This window comes from Megalops cyprinoides, chromosome 6, assembly GCF_013368585.1.
Source record: "Megalops cyprinoides isolate fMegCyp1 chromosome 6, fMegCyp1.pri, whole genome shotgun sequence".
Taxonomy (NCBI): Eukaryota; Metazoa; Chordata; class Actinopteri; order Elopiformes; family Megalopidae; genus Megalops; species Megalops cyprinoides.
Window position 1 is genome coordinate 5,032,344 of NC_050588.1, and position 19,401 is coordinate 5,051,744.

The window sequence follows — 19,401 nt, forward strand, 5'->3', positions numbered from 1 at the left end:
TTCATAACGAGTTGATCATTTGAATCAGCTGTGTTAGAGCAGGAAGAGACCTAAAACATGCAGGGCAGGGGGCCCTCCAGGAGAAGGTTGAGAAACACTGGTCTAGAATAACTTTTGTAGTTATTCCCTGAACCAGGTGACGAAAGAGACCGCAGGAGCTAAACCCTGTCAAACCACTTATCTGATGCAAAACACACATTCTAAAGCCAATGTGCAACGTCACTTTCTGGTTGGTGTAAAATATAGACAACACCTACACTCTGCTAGGCTATTATTGCACGATAGGCTTGTCATTCAAAACTTTCAGAATTTAATTCGCCAGTTAATTTTAGGGCGTGTTGACATGATTCTCCGCCCCCGTCTCTGTTTGCCGCTCCTCATAGCGTGGTGTCACTGTGGTCAGAAGTGATGGGGAGTCGAGCGAGCGCTGGTGAGTTTTTTTTCAACCAATAAAATCACAGAATTCGGTCCTGTCACTGTAACAGGAACTAAAGAAATAAGGAAAACGAGAGCGCCAGGGTACCAGTACGTTGCTAGGCTGGCGAGCTGGAATACTTTAGCTCCGAGCTGTTGGAAAGGTAGACTGGCTACGTTAGCTGTCCATATTGGACGCATCATCTAATTCAGCACACCTATTGGGAGAGCCTTCAGATGTAAGTAGCGTGCTTGTTAGCAACATCCTTTTCGCTAGCTAGCGAGCTCATGAACTGTGTAATTTCATCTTGGCAGTCAGAGAACCACCTTTCCAGTTTAAGTGTATAGTAACGTAAGTTAACCAGCTAACGTTAGTTATATCAGACATCTGATTGGTTAATCATCTGACGAACATACCAAGGTAGGCAGCTATTTAGCCTTGTTATGACAGTCGCTAGCTAGCATGCTATACCGACGGCATGCACACCATCAGCAAGTCATTTATCTTGTTAGATGACGTTAGCTGACTTGTTATGTAGTTATTACTCTAACGTTATAGCTAATAACAGCATATTCACTCGCATTTCTAGTGATGTCTGTGTAACCCATAGTAGCTGGAGTATAGCTAGGCGTGTAGAGCTGGCTGATTTACTGAGTGATTGAAAGGGAAGTAGTCATTTTGTCGCGTTAGCTAGCTGGGTAGTTCATGGCTTTAGTGCAGCAGGTTGAGCCTTTTAAAGACGGGATTGGGTGAGGATTTTGCTAGCTAATAACATTATAGTTGTGTGTCGTGTTCCTATTTTTGCTTGTGCATATGGGAGCGTGTCCTGCTTCTAGTGGCGGATTGTTACAACTTTTTTTTCTCTTGACTACCTGCTTCCATTTGCACCTCTCTGATTTTAGTCACCTCTCGCATTAGTGAAAGAAACCTGGTAGTTATACAACTTGTTACCTAGATATAGTGCTAGCGACTGCGTAGTTAACGTACATCCAAAGGAGAAATGTTTAAGAGCTATTTACAGAGGAGACATTAAAATAAGAATGAGATCTCATTGAGCATATTTATACTATTATCTGTAATCTTCAGTGACCGACATAGGTGTCATTTGGCATATCCAGGTTTACAGGAAAAATATCGAATTATTAATACTATTAGCAACTTCATTCACATTTTTCCTTACTTCCTTCCACTGTTCTTGACTCTTCTTACAGAAAGACCTGCCAGTATAGGTCAAGAGCCCGGTATGTGCGAATCTCAGGAAGGCAAACCTAACCTTTACACGCAAAAATCTCAGTTTATCACACTGTATTTAGATGATTTCTGGTGCCGTGTTGTGCTGTGTTTTGTCGATGTGTTGAACAGAGTTTCTCAAACTTGGTTTTGGGCTCCCCCGAGTTCGCAAATGGGTTTCGCAGTGGCTTACAGTAACCAAGGTTTGAGAAACTCTGGTGTAAACCATAGCCTCTGCGAACTGGCTGTTCCCCTTTCCGATGGCGTGCAGTGTTGTGTTATTAATCCCCTAGATTAAGCATTTTTTGTTAATGTGTTAACCCTTAAATCCCCTTGTGTTTGGCTCCCATGCGTCAGTGTTCAGAGAGGTAATAATGACAATAATAGAAGCACATACATTTTGATGGTCTGGTTGGCCAAACTGGTACAAAAATCAGGACCAATGTATCTCTGTTTCAAACCTGTGCCATATAAATAATAGCACTAGAAATATTAGTAGTGATATTAATTGGTTTTACTGATATTCATAGTGATATAATGGTAGTAATCCACATTTAGCCTACATTGTCTTTATTGAATGCATTTTCACATCAGAGGGTAGTCTGATGCATCTTGAGATTCCATGACTGACTTCCACAAGACAGAACAGAAACTATGCTGTATGACTTAACTAAATATTGTACAGGTGGGTTCATTTTTAACCAGGACACCCCACCAGAACAATTTGTCACTATGAATAAGGATAATGCTCATATGTGTGGTTTTTATTCAGTTCCGCTTGTGCTGTGGGAATATGAGGCTCAAGACAGAATCTGCACTTTTCTGTACACTGACTTGTAACTTGTTGTTTTCTGCATTGTGACATTTGGAGTGTGAGGTCTGTGTTCTACTGTGCTCAGGTCCTGTACCCAATAATACTCTGTAACCAGCTGAGGAGGAGTTTCAGCAAAATAAATGTCTGTAAACATAATTATATCTCTCTATTTCTCCCCCCTTCCCTCTCAGAGAGGATGAGTGCGCTCCCACTCTCTCGCTCCCAGGTCTTTGGGGAGCTGAGGAAAGAGCTGCATGACGATGAGGAGTTTCGTCAGTCAGACACTCACATCTTCATCATCATGGGCGCCTCGGTGAGTGACAGCCACACAGCATAGAGTGTGCCTCCACATATCTGTAAGAGCCCAGGGCTCTTGCTGCCACACACAACAAAGACCCCCCCCCCAGTAACCACAGTCCCCTGGCTAAAGAACCGTATTTAGCTGATGCGTGGTAAGCATTCTGGTGCCGAAAATGGCTGTTGTGTGTCAGCCAGGTGGGTGCTAAACAGTAGTGCTGGCTGAGCTGAGTCTCCCTCATCATTGTAAAACACTCTGAGAACCTCGAAAGGCTGAAAGGTGCTATATAAATGTGATCCATTAGTAATATTGTTATTATGTTGTAGCTATTTAAGCAAACTGTCAGTAAGTTGTAGGAAAGACTTTACTGTCTTAAGTCCACTCTCTTGGTTCTGTGAAATGTAAGACGTTTGCCCGGTTACTGTAAGATTATTAATTTGGGAATTGCTGAACACCCTTGTAAGATCTTTTGACAAAGAGACATGTTGGTTGGGATGTTCCTTCAATATGTCTATTTGTGGCACTGTTTTGTAGCTTTAAGGGTGTAATGAGGGAATATCCCACATTCCACACTATTTGTGTGTGTAATTATATTCCTACTCCCACCTTTTATAGGTCAACATTGGAATTTAACTGGGATGGAATTAAAACAATCTCAATACAATCATCATGTGTTATACTAAGGATGTCAGTGACATATGTTTCTGACAGTTATTTTAAAGGTATGCTGTGTTAAATAATCTACCATAGCAACAATATATTGATGTAATTAAATGAAAAAGTGTCACATTATATAAAGTCATTGAGCAGCAATTCCTGAATTGAATATTAGTTATTTTTCTGTCAAAACAGTTGATGTTAAATGCAGTTAATGTAAAATGTGTTTTTCACACAGTACCGCTGCTCAAGCTATCAATTTCTTTAACCAGAAAGCTTAGAATAGGAAAGAAAAAGCCCCATTCTTCCTAAAATATTGCCCAGTAATGTTTAACAGTTCTCTTTTGTTTCACAGTGCCTTGAGAAAGTATTCACCCCCCTTGGCGTTTTTGCTATTTTGTTGCATTACAACCTGTAATTTAAATGGATTTTTATTTGGATTTTATGTAATAGACCTACACCAAAAATTGGTGAAGTGAAATGAAAAAAAAAAACTTGTTCTAAATTCTAAACAATAAAAAACTGAAAAGTGGTGCATGCATATGTATTTGCCCCCTTTGCTATGAAGCCCCTAACAATTACCTTCAGAGGTCACATAATTAGTTAAAGTCCACCTGTGTGCAATCTGTCACACACTGTCACATGATATCAGTATCTCAGAGTCTGCAACACCACTAAGCAAGGGGCACCACCAAGCAAGTGGCACCATGAAGACCAAGGAGCTCTCCAAACAGGTCAGGGACAAAGTTGTGGAGAAGTACAGATCAGGGTTGGGTTATAAAAAATATCCCAAACTTTGAACATCCCACGGAGCACCATTGAATCCATCATTACAAAATGGAAAGAATATGCCACCATAACAAACCTGCCAAGAGACGGCTGCCCACCAAAATTCACAGACCAGGCAAGGAGGGCATTAATCAGAGAGGCAACAAAGAGACCAAAGACAACCCTGAAGGAGCTGGAAAGCTCCACGGCAGAGACTGGAGTATCTGTCCATAGGACCACTTTAAGCCATACACTCCACAGAGCTGGGCTTTATGGAAGTAGCCAGAAAAAAGCCATTGCTTAACGAAAAAAATAAAACATGTTTGGAGTTCACCAAAGGCATGTGGGAGACTCCCCAAACATATGGAAGAAGGTACTCTGGTCAGATGAGACTAAAATTGAACTTTGGCCATCAAGAAAAATGCTATGTCTGGCGCAAACCCAACACCTCTCATCAACCCAAGAACACCATCCCCACAGTGAAGCATGGTGGTAGCAGCATCATGCTGTGGGGATGTTTTTCATCGGCAGGGACTGGGAAACTGGTCAAAATTGAAGGAATGATAGATGGTGCTAAATACAGGGAAATTCTTGAGGAAAACCTGTTTCAGTCTTCTAGAGATTTGAGATGGGATGGAGGTTCACCTTCCAGCAGGACAATGACCCTAAGCACACTGCTAAAGCAACACTCGAGTGGTTTAAGGGGAAACATTTAAATGCCTTGGAATGGCCTAGTCAAAGCCCAGACTTCAGTCCAATTGAGAATCTGTGGTATGACTGAAAGATTGCTGTACACCAGCGAAACCCTTCCAACTTGAAGGAGCTGGGGCAGTTTTGCCTTGAAGAATGGGCAAAAATCCCAGTGGTTAGATATGCCAAGCTTATAGAGACATACCCCAAGAGACTTGCAGCTGTCATTGCTGCAAAAGGTGGCTCTACAAAGTATTGTCTTTGGGGGAGTGAATAGTTATGCACACTCAAGTTCTTTTTAAGTTTTTTTTTATTGTGAAACAAACAAGAAATATTTTGAATCTTCAAAGTGGTAGACATGTTGTGTAAATCAAATGATACAAACCCCCAAAATATGCATTTTAATTCCACGTTGTAAGGCAACAAAATAGGAAGAATGCCAAGGGGGTGAATACTTTCGCAAGGCACTGTAAACAGTTTGGGGGGGGAAAGTTTGATTAGATTTTACTGTCGACGCTAAGGGTCGACCGATATGGTTTTTTTCAAGGCCGATATGATAATGATTATCTGTGACAAAAAGAGGACGATAACCGATATTTCAGGCTGATATTTGAATGCTTTTAACATGTCCGTCTCTCCCCCGCGCTGTGACAACATGGACTTAATTACAAATAACAAACCCTCTTTACTTAGTCATATGTTTTCAGGCATACAGTTAAATAAAGTGCAAAAAGATCAAATGAAAATTCTTTCTCAAAGATAAAAATAACCTTAAAAAGTAAAATGACCACATTTGGCATTACAGATTATCTGTGAAGGTCACATTTGAGCTGCAGCGTGTGTGCGAGAGTGTACACGTTCGAATGAGACGGTGTAGGCCTACTAGAGACAGGGCCTACTAAAAGGGAGCTAATATTGACGTTGTGGGTAAATTTCTCGATGGTTATCTTATTTTAGCTACGCAGCAGATGCCTATCGCTATTTCAAAAGTATTCAATTATCGGACGAACGATGGCAATCATTTCGTAAGAAATAAAGCGAATTGATGCATCACTTAGGCTGCATTTTCATCGTAAAGTATTAAATATCAAACCATAAAACTAGCCTGTGCGTTTTATGTGAAAAATGGACAGCTCAAAGTAGGGTACCGTGTGGAAGAACTGTGATAAAGTTAGCAAAAATACTGTGAAGTGCAAACTGTGTGCTGTAAATTTTTTATTTTAATAACTCGACTTCCATGATGATGATGATGAGGCCAAATGAGGAAACCTCAAAGCGGCAAACGGGTATTTTCAGCTTTGCCGCGAAGTTCCGACATACAGTGCAACCGCAAGCGAGCTAAAATTTAATTTCGTGAACAGTTGCTTAAATGACGACTGTATTTCAAAAGGGCTGTGCTTTAGGGTAAATTTATTCTTTCAAATGAAACATTCGAAGAAATATGCATTACTATTTGTTAAATGTGCAGTGTCAAACTTTTGCAACTTGTAGCGCAAGTGCACCAATTAGTCCTTATTTCTTTTATATTCCAAGCTTTTTTTTTTTTTTAGCTTAAGCGTAGACTACTTATACTGCTTCAAAAAGTCCAGTTAGCCTTGTGCAGTTTGGTTAACGGCATGGTTTGAGCACAACGACCCTTTTACTGGATATTTACCTTCCATACTTTTTCCAGCAGCAGGTGTGAGAAAACGTTTGATTTTCAAGGTCAGATAACATTGTCTCTCGGCCAATGAGGGAATTTTATGGAATGTTAGCCATACCAATAGCAGTTTTTCTGACAGAGGAAATGCGTCGGGATAGTACACGCATTGCCTCCAATTTTTTTTTTAAATCAGGAATGTAGATAAAAATATAGCAATGACCGATAATCAAAATTTTGCAAATATCGGCCCCGATTATCTAACGACCAGATAATCGGTCGACGCGCATGACTAACAGGTGATTGAATGATCAATCGAGTGATCACATCACGTCCCTATTTCCCACAGTTTTTTTTTTTTTTTAAAAGTGATTTACTGAAAGTTATGAAAACGTGGGTTATCAGGCTTTTCCAGGGCAGCTCTTAGAAGAGCAGAAAACCGATTAGCCACACTACTTAGCCTATCTGACTGTGCTCTTGGAGCAGATTGGCCAAGGAAGGAAAAGTATGATGAGTCTCCCATGAACAGATAAGGGAACATAGATGAGGAAGTGGATAAAATATGAGAGAGAGTGTTGTAAGGGCTTGTGTAACTGAGTAATACAGGAACAATCTCTGTCTGTCAAGTCATAATTCATCATAGCCCAGTTATGTTTGGCTTAAATAGAAATATGAACCAACTGTATCACTCTTTCTCTCTCTCTCTCTCTCTCTCTCTCTCTCTCTCTCTCTCTCTCTCTCTTTTGCTCACACTCTCTCTCTCTCTCACACACACACACACAGACTCTATGTATTCCTCGTGCTTTCTTAATTTTTCCCATTCCTTCACTCCAGAGGTCTGAAAGATGTTCTTTGTTGGCTAATAGCAGGAAGTGTTTTTATGAAGTATTCTCTTTTTCCCTTTCCTCCTCTGGGCTGTGTAGTTTTTTTTTTTGGGGGGGGGGGGGGGTGTGACTGAAGGAGAGAGAGCTGAAGAGAGGGACAGATGGAACTGGTGTGTTCAGTTTCTGGCAGCATTTTTTCGGTCTGAGATGGCAGGTCACTATGGAGAGAGGAAGAGGACAGAGAAAGATCCCTGTACTATTGCAAACATGAAATGCCATTTCCTTATGTGTGTATGGACATATGAGTCCATCTCCATATTGCTCAAGTCTGTATCTTGTCAGTGACTGATACTCACCCCGCCTCAGTAATGTGTTCCAGTTCAGCTCCAGTTCATACTCTTTTCATGAGTGCATTACAATACATAATAGTTTAGGCTTTACACTATGGTAAACTGTATAAAATGGTACTTTGCTACCTAAGCCTGTGATTCTAAAGGTTCCATCATAGACTTAAAAAAATTATGCACCATTACATGCATTGGCTTTATCCAGGCTGGTATTTTAAGGATAATTTAGAGAGGTGATGGCTGTAATTGTACGTAATTGTTGATGGCCGCTTCATTATATGAAACTGAAAACCCCGCAGAAACTTGACCAGGGGTCACGTTGGGACCCACGTTGACGAGCCAGTGACCTAGACCTAGGCGTGGATCACTAGGATACATCTAAAGCAAGGTGTATTCAAAAAGTTATTCAAAGAGTGAACTGTCAGGACTCAGCATAGTGCTGCCGTCAGCCTGCAGTGTTCTTGCTGCCCTTAGCGAGCGGACGCTCTAATGCGAGCACAATGGGGCGCGCAGGCTGCTCAGTTTTCACAGTGCTGTATAGCGTTTCACAGCGTTTTTGTCGCGTCACCCTCAGTTAGCGCTTTTCTCTCTGGTGTAAAGTGGGGCAGGATGAGGCGGGGAGCTTAGCTGCGTAAAGTGACGCAAACGGTCATTCACTTTACCTAGGAATACAGCCAAATGTTGCCGTTTGATGTCGTGGAAAAAGGAGTGTAAGGCTTGTTTAGGCCACCTTTGTATGGTGTCTTTATTTATTTAGACATTTTTTTTGGTTGTCCATCTGCTGTAGTGCAAGAATTTGCTGCAGTATACATGTGAGCGTGTCTCATTGCTGAACCGGTGGCCCAGGAGGTGAGCTGCACTACCCTGCAGGTTAGCCAGCGCTAGTCCAGTGTTAGCGCCGTTTATAGCAGATTATTGCTATGAGGTAATAGTGTTCAGGCCTGCGCTTACCGCACAGTGAGACGGCGCAGAGCATGGGAGAAACACGGCGTGAGGGCCGTAGCGCTGCAAAGGTTACATAAGATTGTTCCCTTATAATTCAAACCCGAGCAAAGAGCCTGACTGGACGTTCAAAGCATTTATGAAACAGCCTTGTGATAGCCGTTTGCCCAGTGTGTGCCCGGGCACACACGTTTCAGTTCTACAGATTTAAATTTCAAGACTTCCTTCAAAGAAGTTAAAATTAGGTCATGATGGAAATGTTTGGGATTAAAGCTGCATTTTGTTGCGGAGGTGTATCAGATAGTGAACTTGCTCAAGTTGGTTGTAGCCTGAAGTTGGAATTGCCTGATGAATAGGAATCAATATTGTAGTAGTCATCAGTTAAAAATAATTCCTCTTAACAAGTCAGGCAGCAGTGTGAGCCAGTATTTTGTGACAGTGTACAGCCTGTAGCATTGTAATCATGCCATAGGAAAGCAGTAATCCATGCCAATGAGGGAAATCCTGTTTCCCAGCTACTTTACTGGAGATTATGTCAGTGCTATGGTAAGGGCTTATGGTGCATGTCTGTTATGTCACCCTTTCTATCTGATCCAGGTAGTTGATGTGTTTTTTTTTTTTTTCCTTTTCAGGGGGATCTGGCCAAAAAGAAGATTTACCCTACACTATGGTGGGTACCTATTTAACTGTGTGAGTCGGCCTCTATGTTACCACATTGCTGTAATATCACTGAATTGCTCTGTATGGTGGGGGCAATGGCGTTTGTGAGTGAGCTCCTCACCTCCCCTCCTTGTTCCCCCTCAGGTGGCTGTTCAGAGACGGACTCCTCCCGGAGGAGACCCACTTCGTGGGCTTTGCCCGCTCCAACCTGACAGTGGAGGCGATCAGGACTGCCTGCCTGCCCTACATGAAGGTGAGTGATGGGGGGTGGTCACGAGCCGGGGGTGGAGGGGGGGATGTCTCGTGGACCGTGGTGGTACAGCTGCCGCCCACGCGAGGCCCGTCTCTGCTCGCGCACCTCCTTCTCTCTTGGAGAGAGTGGCAGTGTCATCGCACGGCGAATGTGTATCACCCCCCCTCTCTTTTTCTGTAATACTGGGAATGTCTCTGGGTGTGATTGTCAGCACCTGTAAGTGGTCTCTCCCATCATCACTGTCCATGCTATCTTTTTGCCCACAAGTGCCAGCCCTTGCAGTATTTCAACAGGAGTTAGCTGTGCTCTGTATGCTATAAACAGAGGTTCGTAGCTCTGTTTAACTGTGTTAATAAACGGTCTTCACACAACATTCTTTTCATACAACATATAACATATGAAACATATATTTCAGCTTATTGCATTGATTAGTCAGGTCATTGGTCATTAGTGTAGTAGTTTTGTAGTGTTTTGGGATAAAGTAGCGTAGTTAATTTGCTCGGAGGGGCTGTTAAATAAGTGTTGCCGTGGATGGGGCTGGTAAGGGGGAGCTTCAGATTACATCACGGATGTGACATTTAATTCCACAAAACTTATTTGAATAGAGTAGTTGCACCATAAAATGTGTACATTCAAAAATTACGTAAGCTATTTCCAGAACACTCTGCAGCAATTGCTGTATACCATCCATGTGTGTGTGTGTAACCCCTCAATCTCCGAATGTCAGGCAGAATAGTGCCTGTGTGTGTGACCTCTCGTTCCCATTTCCATGCAGAACAGTGCCTACATATGTGTATGTGTATGTATGTATATATATATATATACATACATACACACATATATATATATATATATATATATATAATGTATATGTTAGTGTGTGCATTTGTGTGTTAACCCTCTCCCTCCTGCCCTGTCCCAGGTGGCAGAGGCCGAGACGGAGCGCTTCTCCGTCTTCTTCAGCAGGAACTCGTATGTGAGCGGGAAGTACAACGATGAAGCCTCCTTCGCCCGGCTGCACACTCACCTCGGTTCCCTGCCCGGGGGCGCCGACGCCAACCGGCTCTTCTACCTGGCCCTGCCCCCCAGCGTCTACCACGACGTCACCAAGAACATCAGGCACCAGTGCGTGAGTGCCAGGTGAGCGCCGCCTCTACCCGCTGGGTGCCACTCTGAATGTGCACAAAAAAGGTTTTTCAGGTGGCTCAGTTCAGCCTGAAAAAGACTGCTAGTATGGTTTTCCCCTGTGGCTTTATCTCACTGTACCAGGGAAGAGGAGAGTATGTCTGTGATAAGAACCTGTCAGTAGAGTGTGTAGTGTAGAGTATGTTTTCTGATATGTGCTCTGTCTCTGTTTATTTCTAAAGTACCAGTGAAACCAGACCCTGTTCCAATAAAATGCCAGTTACTTTACTGTGAACTATTCTGTTCAGTGTGAAAGAGGTCCAAGGTTTCAGTACAAGGAATTTTCCACTTCCATACGTTGTCATGAAAGTGTTACAATACCATTTTCTGTGTGGTGTGGAGGTGGAAAAAATGGCTCAAGAAATGAGGATCAGCCAGTGATGGAGCTTCTGGCAAACTGGCAACTCCAAAGTGACAATACAGGCTGAGAATGACTGGAGCATGAGAGGATCTTGGCCAGCAGAGGAGCCCAGAAAATGATTCTGCCCAGAAAGCTTCGATCAGTGTCACTCCTCCACTACATACCAGAATTTCTCTGTGGAAAGCAACACAAACGCTTTGCCACCTACCCATCGCACAGAAAATTATAAAGCATTATTTACCGATGGTTATATTTTTATCCTGAAATGGTCTGTATTCCATTGATTATTTGTAATCTCTGATGTAGAATAGAAGGCAGACTCTGTCTTTGTCTTTTTTGAATGGATGGCAGAGTAGTGAGGTGTGTTTCTCTAGCAGTGTCCATCTGGGGGCCAGTGTGAAAATGTGAAGCCGAGTGTCCTCCTCTCTTTGTGCCTCCCAGGGGCTGGAACAGAGTGATTGTGGAGAAGCCCTTCGGCCGCGACCTGCAGAGCTCGGAGGAGCTGTCTGCCCATCTGTCCTCCCTCTTCAGCGAGGACCAGATCTACCGCATCGACCACTACCTGGGCAAGGAGATGGTGCAGAACCTGATGGTGCTGAGGTGTGGCCTCTCCCCCTTCCCAGTCCTCCTCTCTGTCTGTCTGTCTGTCTGTCTTGACTTTCACACATGGGCGATCTTCCACCTTCATCTATTTACTTCTGTGGTTTCTCAAACAGTCATGGTTATTTGGCTTTCTCCAAACACTGTAAATGTACCAAATTCTATTGTATTGTATCAGGTGAAACACAAACTGAGTCTGGACTTGAGAAATGTAGTTCAGAATGTGATCACCTCCTCTTAATCCTCTTCTATAGTTCTTTTGTTCTTTTGATTAAAAATCTGTTATTGCCAGATTCGTATACATTTGTCAACCAGTTGGAGCCATTCGGTACTTTATGAAACAAACTTAGTATAGTTCAAACGAAGCCAGAGATGTTATGTTTAACACTCCCTAAAACATATAATCATTTCATTCATAAGCATTCAATCATAATATTATGCTACTATATTATGCTAAGATACATATTTTCATGTGTAACCTTACAGTATGCTAGAAATGAGAAGTGTTCCATGTGTCTGTTAATGCCATGCACATTTTAGGAGAATTATGGTCAGAGTTATGTTTATTTCATTTCACATTCATTTCTACAGCTGGATATTTACTAAGGAAATTGTGGATTAAGTACATTGCCCAGAGGGTACAGCAGCACTACTCCAGCTGGGAATCGAACCAGATCATGAGCCCTGCTCCTTATCACTATGCCACACTGCTGCCCTGTTACTTGATATAACCATATAAGGGATAGTAGTAGTTATATTGTATAATATTAACAAAACTCCATTCACTCATGTAGACAAAGACTGCCAAATACAGCATGAGTCTTTGTTAGTCAGCTGTCTGAGTGAGTCCACTCACAGACTCGCTCTTCCTCTCAGGTTTGGGAACAGGATCTTCGGTCCCATCTGGAACCGGGACAGCGTGGCATGTGTGGTCCTGACTTTCAAGGAGCCCTTCGGCACCCAGGGCCGAGGGGGTTACTTTGACGACTTCGGCATCATCCGGTACGTGGGCTTACATATCCTCCCCATGTCCCCCCAAGCCCCCCCATGTCACCCTTAACAGACTAGCAGAGTCTTATTAAAACGTTCATAAGGCTATCAAAATATAGTGGAGTCTATCAGAATGTCGATACCCTTAATAGATTATCAGAGTCTGTAGCCACACCTCCAGTGTCTACCCAGACCACACTCCAGCAGGGCATCACCAGGCCAGTGCCAGCAGGAGCATGGCTAAGGCTGGAGACTGAAGCTCTCTTTCTTTCCAGCAGCGCCTCACTTTACTCCAGAGTGTGCAACAGGTCCAACCCTGTATACTCTCTCCTGCCCAAGAGGAAGACTCATATTTAGAGATCAGCCAGGAAGCTAACCTGATGTTGCACATAGCTACCCATGATAAAAATCGTTATTGATATTAATATAACCAAATTAATAAATTATTAATAATGAAAAAAAAATCCTTGTCAACATGTCATGCAGGTGGTTAGCTAGCTATCTAGCTGTATCTTCTCTTGTTAGAGACATACTCACCATAGTTGGCTGTTGGCATAGTTTGTCTGTTGTTCCTCTAAACTCTTTCTTTCTAATGCCTTCTCTCCTTTCCTTCCTCTCTCACTCTCTCCCTCCCAGTGATGTGATGCAGAACCATTTGCTCCAGATGCTCAGCCTGGTTGCCATGGAGAAGCCAGCCTCCACCAGCTCCGACGACGTGAGGGACGAGAAGGTATCGTTAATTAGCCGTGGCTGAACGCTGCGCGGGGGCACCGTGGGTTGAACTGTGGGTCCCGACAAAAGTCCAGATCTGCAGCGTCCATGCAGGTGGCATCCTTTCAGCAAGCGTTTACACAGCGCCGTGCGTTACCAGGCCAACAGCACGTCGCCGTGAGCCGTTCCCGCCCCCTTGGCAAGGGGGCAGGTGTTCCTGACAGCGGCTGTATTTACACATTCAGAATGTCAAAGGAGCATCTTTATGTCTCAGAAAGACAGACGAGATTGGACTGTTCTGACTGAGCACTCAGGCCACAAACAAAAGGGTTAGGGGGTAACAACAGAGTGAGTACATCTCCCTGTTGAACCCAGTAGTGTTGTGTGCCGTAGTATAATGTAATGCAACATGTCACAGTAGCTAACGTTATCTTCTCCCTTCAGTTACAGTACTGATCTCTGATCCGCTGTGGAGTTTACATGTGCCCCTCACTCCCCCAGGTGAAGGTGTTGAAGTGCATCGCCCCCGTGTCTCTGTCTGACGTGGTGCTGGGGCAGTATGTGGGTGACCCCGCGGGGGAGGGCGATGCCAAGCTGGGTTACCTGGATGACCCCACTGTCCCCAAAGGCTCCAGCACGCCCACCTTTGCCACAGCCGTGCTGTACGTCCACAACGAACGGTGGGATGGTAAGCACAGGGGCCTGTCCCTCTCCCGCTCTCCCTTTCTGCCTGCCCATCCCTCCCTCTTTATCTGTTCAGCCCTCCTTTTCTGTTCAGCCTTCTCTGACTGTCCATCCTTTTCTCTTGTCTTCAGTTCATCCTGTTCTCTCAGTCCATCTCGCTGTCCATCCCTCCCTCTCTCTGTCAATCCCTCTCTTTCTCTTTGTCCATCCTTCATTCTCTCTGCCAATGTCTTTCTCTCTGTTCATCTCTCCCTCTCTCCATCCCTCGCTCTTCCTTCCTGATGATGTGCAGGATAACTAGACGCCCCCCTCTACCTGTGCAGCCTGAATTCCTGTATGGTTCATGAATATTACAGATGTGTTGCAAAAGAATATTGCAAAAGTGGAAGAGGTGTTCCAAAGTGCAAGTGAGCCAGCAGAGGGCAGCCTTCCCCTCCTAGCTTTGACCAAGCCAAAAACGGGAGACTGACAGGGACACTGTGCTGTAGGAGGTGCAATCTGTCACATGACAGCTGATTCTCTCTCTCAGGTGTGCCCTTCATCCTGCGGTGCGGCAAGGCCCTGAACGAGCGCAAGGCGGAGGTGCGGCTGCAGTTCACCGACGTGCCAGGCGACATCTTCAGTGGCCAGTGCAGGCGGAACGAGCTGGTGGTGCGCGTGCAGCCCAACGAGGCCGTCTACGCCAAGATGATGAGCAAGAAGCCCGGCATGTTCTTCAGCCCCGAGGAGGCGGAGCTGGACCTCACCTACCACAGCCGATACCGGGTGAGAGCAGGGGCCGCGAGCGGTCCGCAGCAGACGCTGTTGTGTGATGTTCAGATATGGTGGAGACATTAGACCCAGCTCTGGACTTCAAATCCCAGCAGCCCCTACTGCAAAAGGTCCTACTCTTCCTCTTGGAGCCCTGTTTGTCGTGAGCACTCATGGCAGGCGAAAGCTGTGCTCATGGGAGTTCTGCCTCCTTCCCCAGGACGTGAAGCTGCCAGACGCCTACGAGCGCCTCATTCTCGATGTCTTCTGTGGGAGCCAGATGCACTTTGTGCGCAGGTCGGTCCCTTGCTCTCTTTCTCATTGCCGAGGTGCGTTTGCTCAGCTCTTTCTGTGTTGGTGCGCACCACCATGCTTCTGTCAGTAAGTGCTGAGTATGAATCAATTTTTCCACATGAGATGTGGAAGGAAAGGTACTTGAAGATATCACACCCATATAGTGGTCGCAAAGGTGGCGACAACGGAAGCTCTTTCTTTTTCTTGATTTCTCTGTCACCCTCTTAAAAGTAATTTTTCTCTCTTTCTCAGTGATGAGCTGAGGGAAGCATGGAGGATCTTCACTCCTCTTCTGCATCAGATTGAAAAGGAGAAGACTTCCCCCATCCCCTATAAATATGGAAGGTAAGTTGAGTAGACTGGTGCTGTACTTAAGGAGAAACTGACTTAGTGTTGGTTCTCCTACCATGTCCTACATATACAGTATGAAGGTTCATTCTGTGATTGAATATTGATATGGACACATGTCCATCTTCCATGAATGCTGCAGGTAACTGTCATGTTTGATATGTTGTGGGAATGATGCAACTATATCGCTTAAAACTTATAGATGATATCTGAGGTGTTAAGCATGGAATGATGTTAACATTCAAAACTTGATGTTCAAAAAACATAATGTCAGTTGGGTCCATCTGTACTGGCAACAATATGGGAAAATGCTGAAGTACAGCCATTCTGAAGCATCCCAAAATTTAGGCTCTTCCAAGTTGTGATTATTAAAATCAGTTTTTTTTTCTGATCCCCTTACCCCTTTTCTTTTGCCTGTTCCCCTTCTGTTTTTCCATCACCTCTCTTTCTGTCATCCTCGATTCCCCCCTCCCGCCATCTCATTCACTTCTGTCGGCACCTCCTCCCCAACCCCCCTACCCCCAAAGTCGGGGTCCTCCGGAGGCCGACGAGCTGGTGAAGAGAGTGGGGTTCCGCTACGAGGGCACCTACAAGTGGGTGAACCCCCACAGGCTGTGAGAAGGAGACCAGAGGAGAAGGCTGGAGGAGTCTGTGGGAGAGGGGGAACTGTGAGGGTCAGAGAAGGGTCCTGCAGTCGGACACCACTAGCGCTTAACCATTGACGGGGGACGGGAGACGGCGGGAACTGGGAACCGTGAGAAACAAACCAGCACTTACCAATAGGGTGGGAGGGGTGGACACGGGGACGTTTTCAGAGTGAAGACACTGGCACATAAGCCTATGGGAGGGTGGGGTGGGGTAGAGGGAGAGAGGTGGACATGGGGAAGATTGGGGACAGACTAGCACTTAACCACTAGGGAGGGGGGCACATTGCAAGCTTTCAGGAAGGAGAAAGTATGATGTAAATTTGGGCTGATTGAGAAGCACTCTGTTATTAAACACCAATAGCACTTAATTATTAGGGAGGGAGAGAAGGCACAAACTATGTTCTGTGGAGATAGAGAGGGGAGAGAGGTTGTGTACTGTAGCGCTGTACAGTAGTAATGTAGAGGGTGAATGTGTGGATGTGAAACAGCGGGAGAGGCAGACAGGGGTCTGGGGAGAGAAAGAGGGAAAATACAGCTACAGACAGATCTATTGTATTCATGTGGATATATCCATGCTCTGTCTGGAAAGGGTCACCCTGTTTCAGTTTGGCCTACTGTATCATAAATTGGATATTCATGGTCCAGCCTCACCCAGCACTGCTAATCTATGATATGACAGTTAAAAAACACTTTCCCATCGCCCAAAGACAAGTGTGACTGACAGGTCAGTAACCAGTCAGACACCTGGTGTAAAACTCAAGCAGAGGGTGCACATGGCCAAACAATGACCCTGTCTAGACAGAGGTGACTGGTAGCATCATTGGGGCAGGTTGGGGAGGATGAACAGTAGCAGAAAAGAGCGAGGTGGATGTGATGGAGAAAAGACTGAGAGATGAAGTAAGAGTCAGTGGAAGTCTGTTTCACTGCATAGTGAAAACATGTGCCCCTAGATTTCCCCTCTTTCTGTGTTTGCCGCCCCTTCTGATCTCCCATGAAATCTGTCATTCACAGCTAATAATAATGATATTAACAACAATTTGAGCAAGTGATAATGTACAATGTCGTGAGAACAGATTTGAATATAATTCTGGCTTACTTTTCATGATTAGGCTTCAATATATTGATGAGACCAAATGAATCATGGTAAAGTTGTCATTATCCTCATTGTTATTGCTGTGAATCTGGTGTTAGGTGTGTGTGTGTGTGTGTGTGTTGGAGACTTACAGGGCAGCCATGTTTAAAGGTCTTACCTGTACGTCAAATGAAAGTTTCTCCTCCGAAGGCAGAGCTCTTAGCAGCGCGGTCTTTAAGTTAAAGAGAGCAGAGAGCTCTTCCTATTTTTGGCTCATTCCTTTTATCTTCATCCAACATCCATTTGTACTTATGTTCATTCCAGATGGAAAGTAGAAAGCAGATGTCATTTTGAGGTATTGAATTATGTACTGAATTAGGAGTCAGGTCTGTTGGGATTTTGCAGGTGGTGGAACACATTGGACTCTTCAGTGTTTCATGGTAGTGTTTTCTACAGGAGAACATGTTCTTGTGCTGTGGCATAAGGCTGTCCTGCAAAACTGCAACTGCTGGAGCAAAACAGTAGATACTTCAATCAGATAAGGCCTACACTCTGCATTCAATAATAAATAATCAGTAGCTGCAGTAGCATTGCATTTCTTTTATTCAGAGGTCAAAGACATGATGCAGAAGTCAATGCAGACAGCTACCAGGCAGGTATCACCAGTCTGATCAGTCGACTAAAAGGTCATTTGAATGCATAGTGTAGAATTGTTTGAATGGCAAAGTTCTTCTTAGCTGCTCCTTCATCACACCTTTTTAGTTTAGAGTTGACTAGATACTGCTCATAAGGTCACTAATTTCTCAAAATAATGTACTCAGCTATCCTCTTGTTATCATAAAGACAAACTATTTTATCCAAGTAGTTAACTGCAAGCGACCAGTATTCTGTTAAAAACAAGTAGCTGCACAGTAACTAATAGTGTTTCTGCGAGTTGTGAAACAAAACACGGAACCAAAAGGAAACCGTCAGGTATCTTGTGGGCAGAAAAGTGGGAAGCTTATCCAGTGTGGAATCGAAAGCATTTCCCACTTCTTGCTTTGCTCCTAGGCAAAGTGTTAGCAGGTGAAATGCCGCTAGCGCCTGGATTCTGAATGCAAAAGTAAACATGCTTTTCACACATCCTTTTTTAAAACACTGTTGCATTCCATTGTATGTCTTCTACGTTGCCCTGCCCAGTGTCTGTCATTCCATTTGGTAATGTCTGGCCTGTCAGGGTAGTGGTCCATTCAGTAGCCTCACAGACCCCAGGAGCTCACCTCAAAGCCCGGGAGCACGAAGTGACCATTGGTGGCCGTCATAAGCGAACTGCATATGACGTAAACTGACATAAGTGTCACTGGCAAACTTGTTTTTTTTTTGGGGGGGGGGGGGGGGGAGTACCAAAGACCACAAGAGCTCTGTGAAGTCTTAAGTGCGGGGTCATGTGATGTTTTCATACACCTCCGTGAGCAGTCATTTTTGGGGTCATGCTAAGGTGGTGCAGTAACCTATTCCATTATCTTCCTGTCCAATATAACTCCTGGTTACAGTGAACTGAATGTAAATATATACTTTTTTTCTTGCACTGTAGTATGTTAGACCGCAGATGCACAGTGTAATAGATATGAACCTTTGGTCAAGTCTTACTCCAGGACCAACTGTTTCTGATCAGGCAAACGTAACACAAGCACGATGAATGGTATCCTTTACCATACTAGATTATGGTAGAAAATGGTGTAATGAACAGTGATGTAGTACAATGTACTGCTATTGTGCACATCCATTATAATGTATAATGCCATAGAACACAGCTTATGGCTTCCTAGATAAAAAAGGCTTGTTTACAGTCACCCCTCTAGTTTACAGGGATGTAGAGAAATGTCATGGGAATGCCGACTCCAGTGAAGCAGTAATGTTGTAGCTACAGCATAATGCTTGGCATAGTGTGGTGGGATGTGTGTAGCAAATCAGAAGACAGCAGGGTGTGGGGCTGAGCAGGTGGAGAGAGAGAGAGAGAGAAACGGAGGCTGAGTGGTTAAACATGCAGCTGGAAGCAGGCAAGTGAGCCTGTCTTTTGTAACCTGTTTACCTTGGCCTAATCTTAAACCGCCCAGCTAAATAAATGATTTTCCACCATTTAATACATTGATATACATTGATGAGTTTTGCGTATTTCAGCACCTGCTAAAATGACATTCAGTTCACCCGCCCATCCCTGAGGCCTCCAGTTTCTCTCGCTG

General features: G+C 44.3%; 1 protein-coding gene across 2 annotated transcripts; it reads left to right on the forward strand.

Annotated features, from left to right (window-relative positions):
* The first annotated feature begins 406 nt into the window (after nt 1-406).
* Nucleotides 407-17,138, forward strand: LOC118779348 (glucose-6-phosphate 1-dehydrogenase-like). 2 transcript variants are annotated; one of them, XM_036531410.1, is made up of 13 exons: nt 407-653; nt 2,651-2,772; nt 9,257-9,294; nt 9,429-9,537; nt 10,460-10,677; nt 11,525-11,683; nt 12,560-12,685; nt 13,310-13,403; nt 13,886-14,072; nt 14,598-14,833; nt 15,039-15,115; nt 15,365-15,457; nt 15,988-16,078. In XM_036531410.1, the coding sequence occupies exons 2-13, from the start codon at nt 2,656-2,658 to the stop codon at nt 16,076-16,078; spliced, it is 1,545 nt and encodes a 514-aa protein (XP_036387303.1). In that variant the 5' UTR covers nt 407-653; nt 2,651-2,655. The 2 variants fall into 2 exon arrangements, with proteins under 2 accessions (XP_036387303.1, XP_036387302.1); XM_036531409.1 differs by having other exon boundaries at nt 409-430; nt 15,988-17,138.
* The last annotated feature ends 2,263 nt before the right edge of the window (nt 17,139-19,401 follow it).

Bases quoted from the DNA above. Each gene is read 5' to 3' on its own strand.
- LOC118779348 (XM_036531409.1), top strand. From the start codon at position 409: ATGGGGAGTCGAGCGAGCGCTG. The intron at 9,538-10,459 runs GTGAGTGATGGG...GCCCTGTCCCAG, and splicing joins CCTGCCTGCCCTACATGAAG to GTGGCAGAGGCCGAGACGGA. The intron at 15,116-15,364 runs GTCGGTCCCTTG...TCTCTTTCTCAG, and splicing joins CAGATGCACTTTGTGCGCAG to TGATGAGCTGAGGGAAGCAT.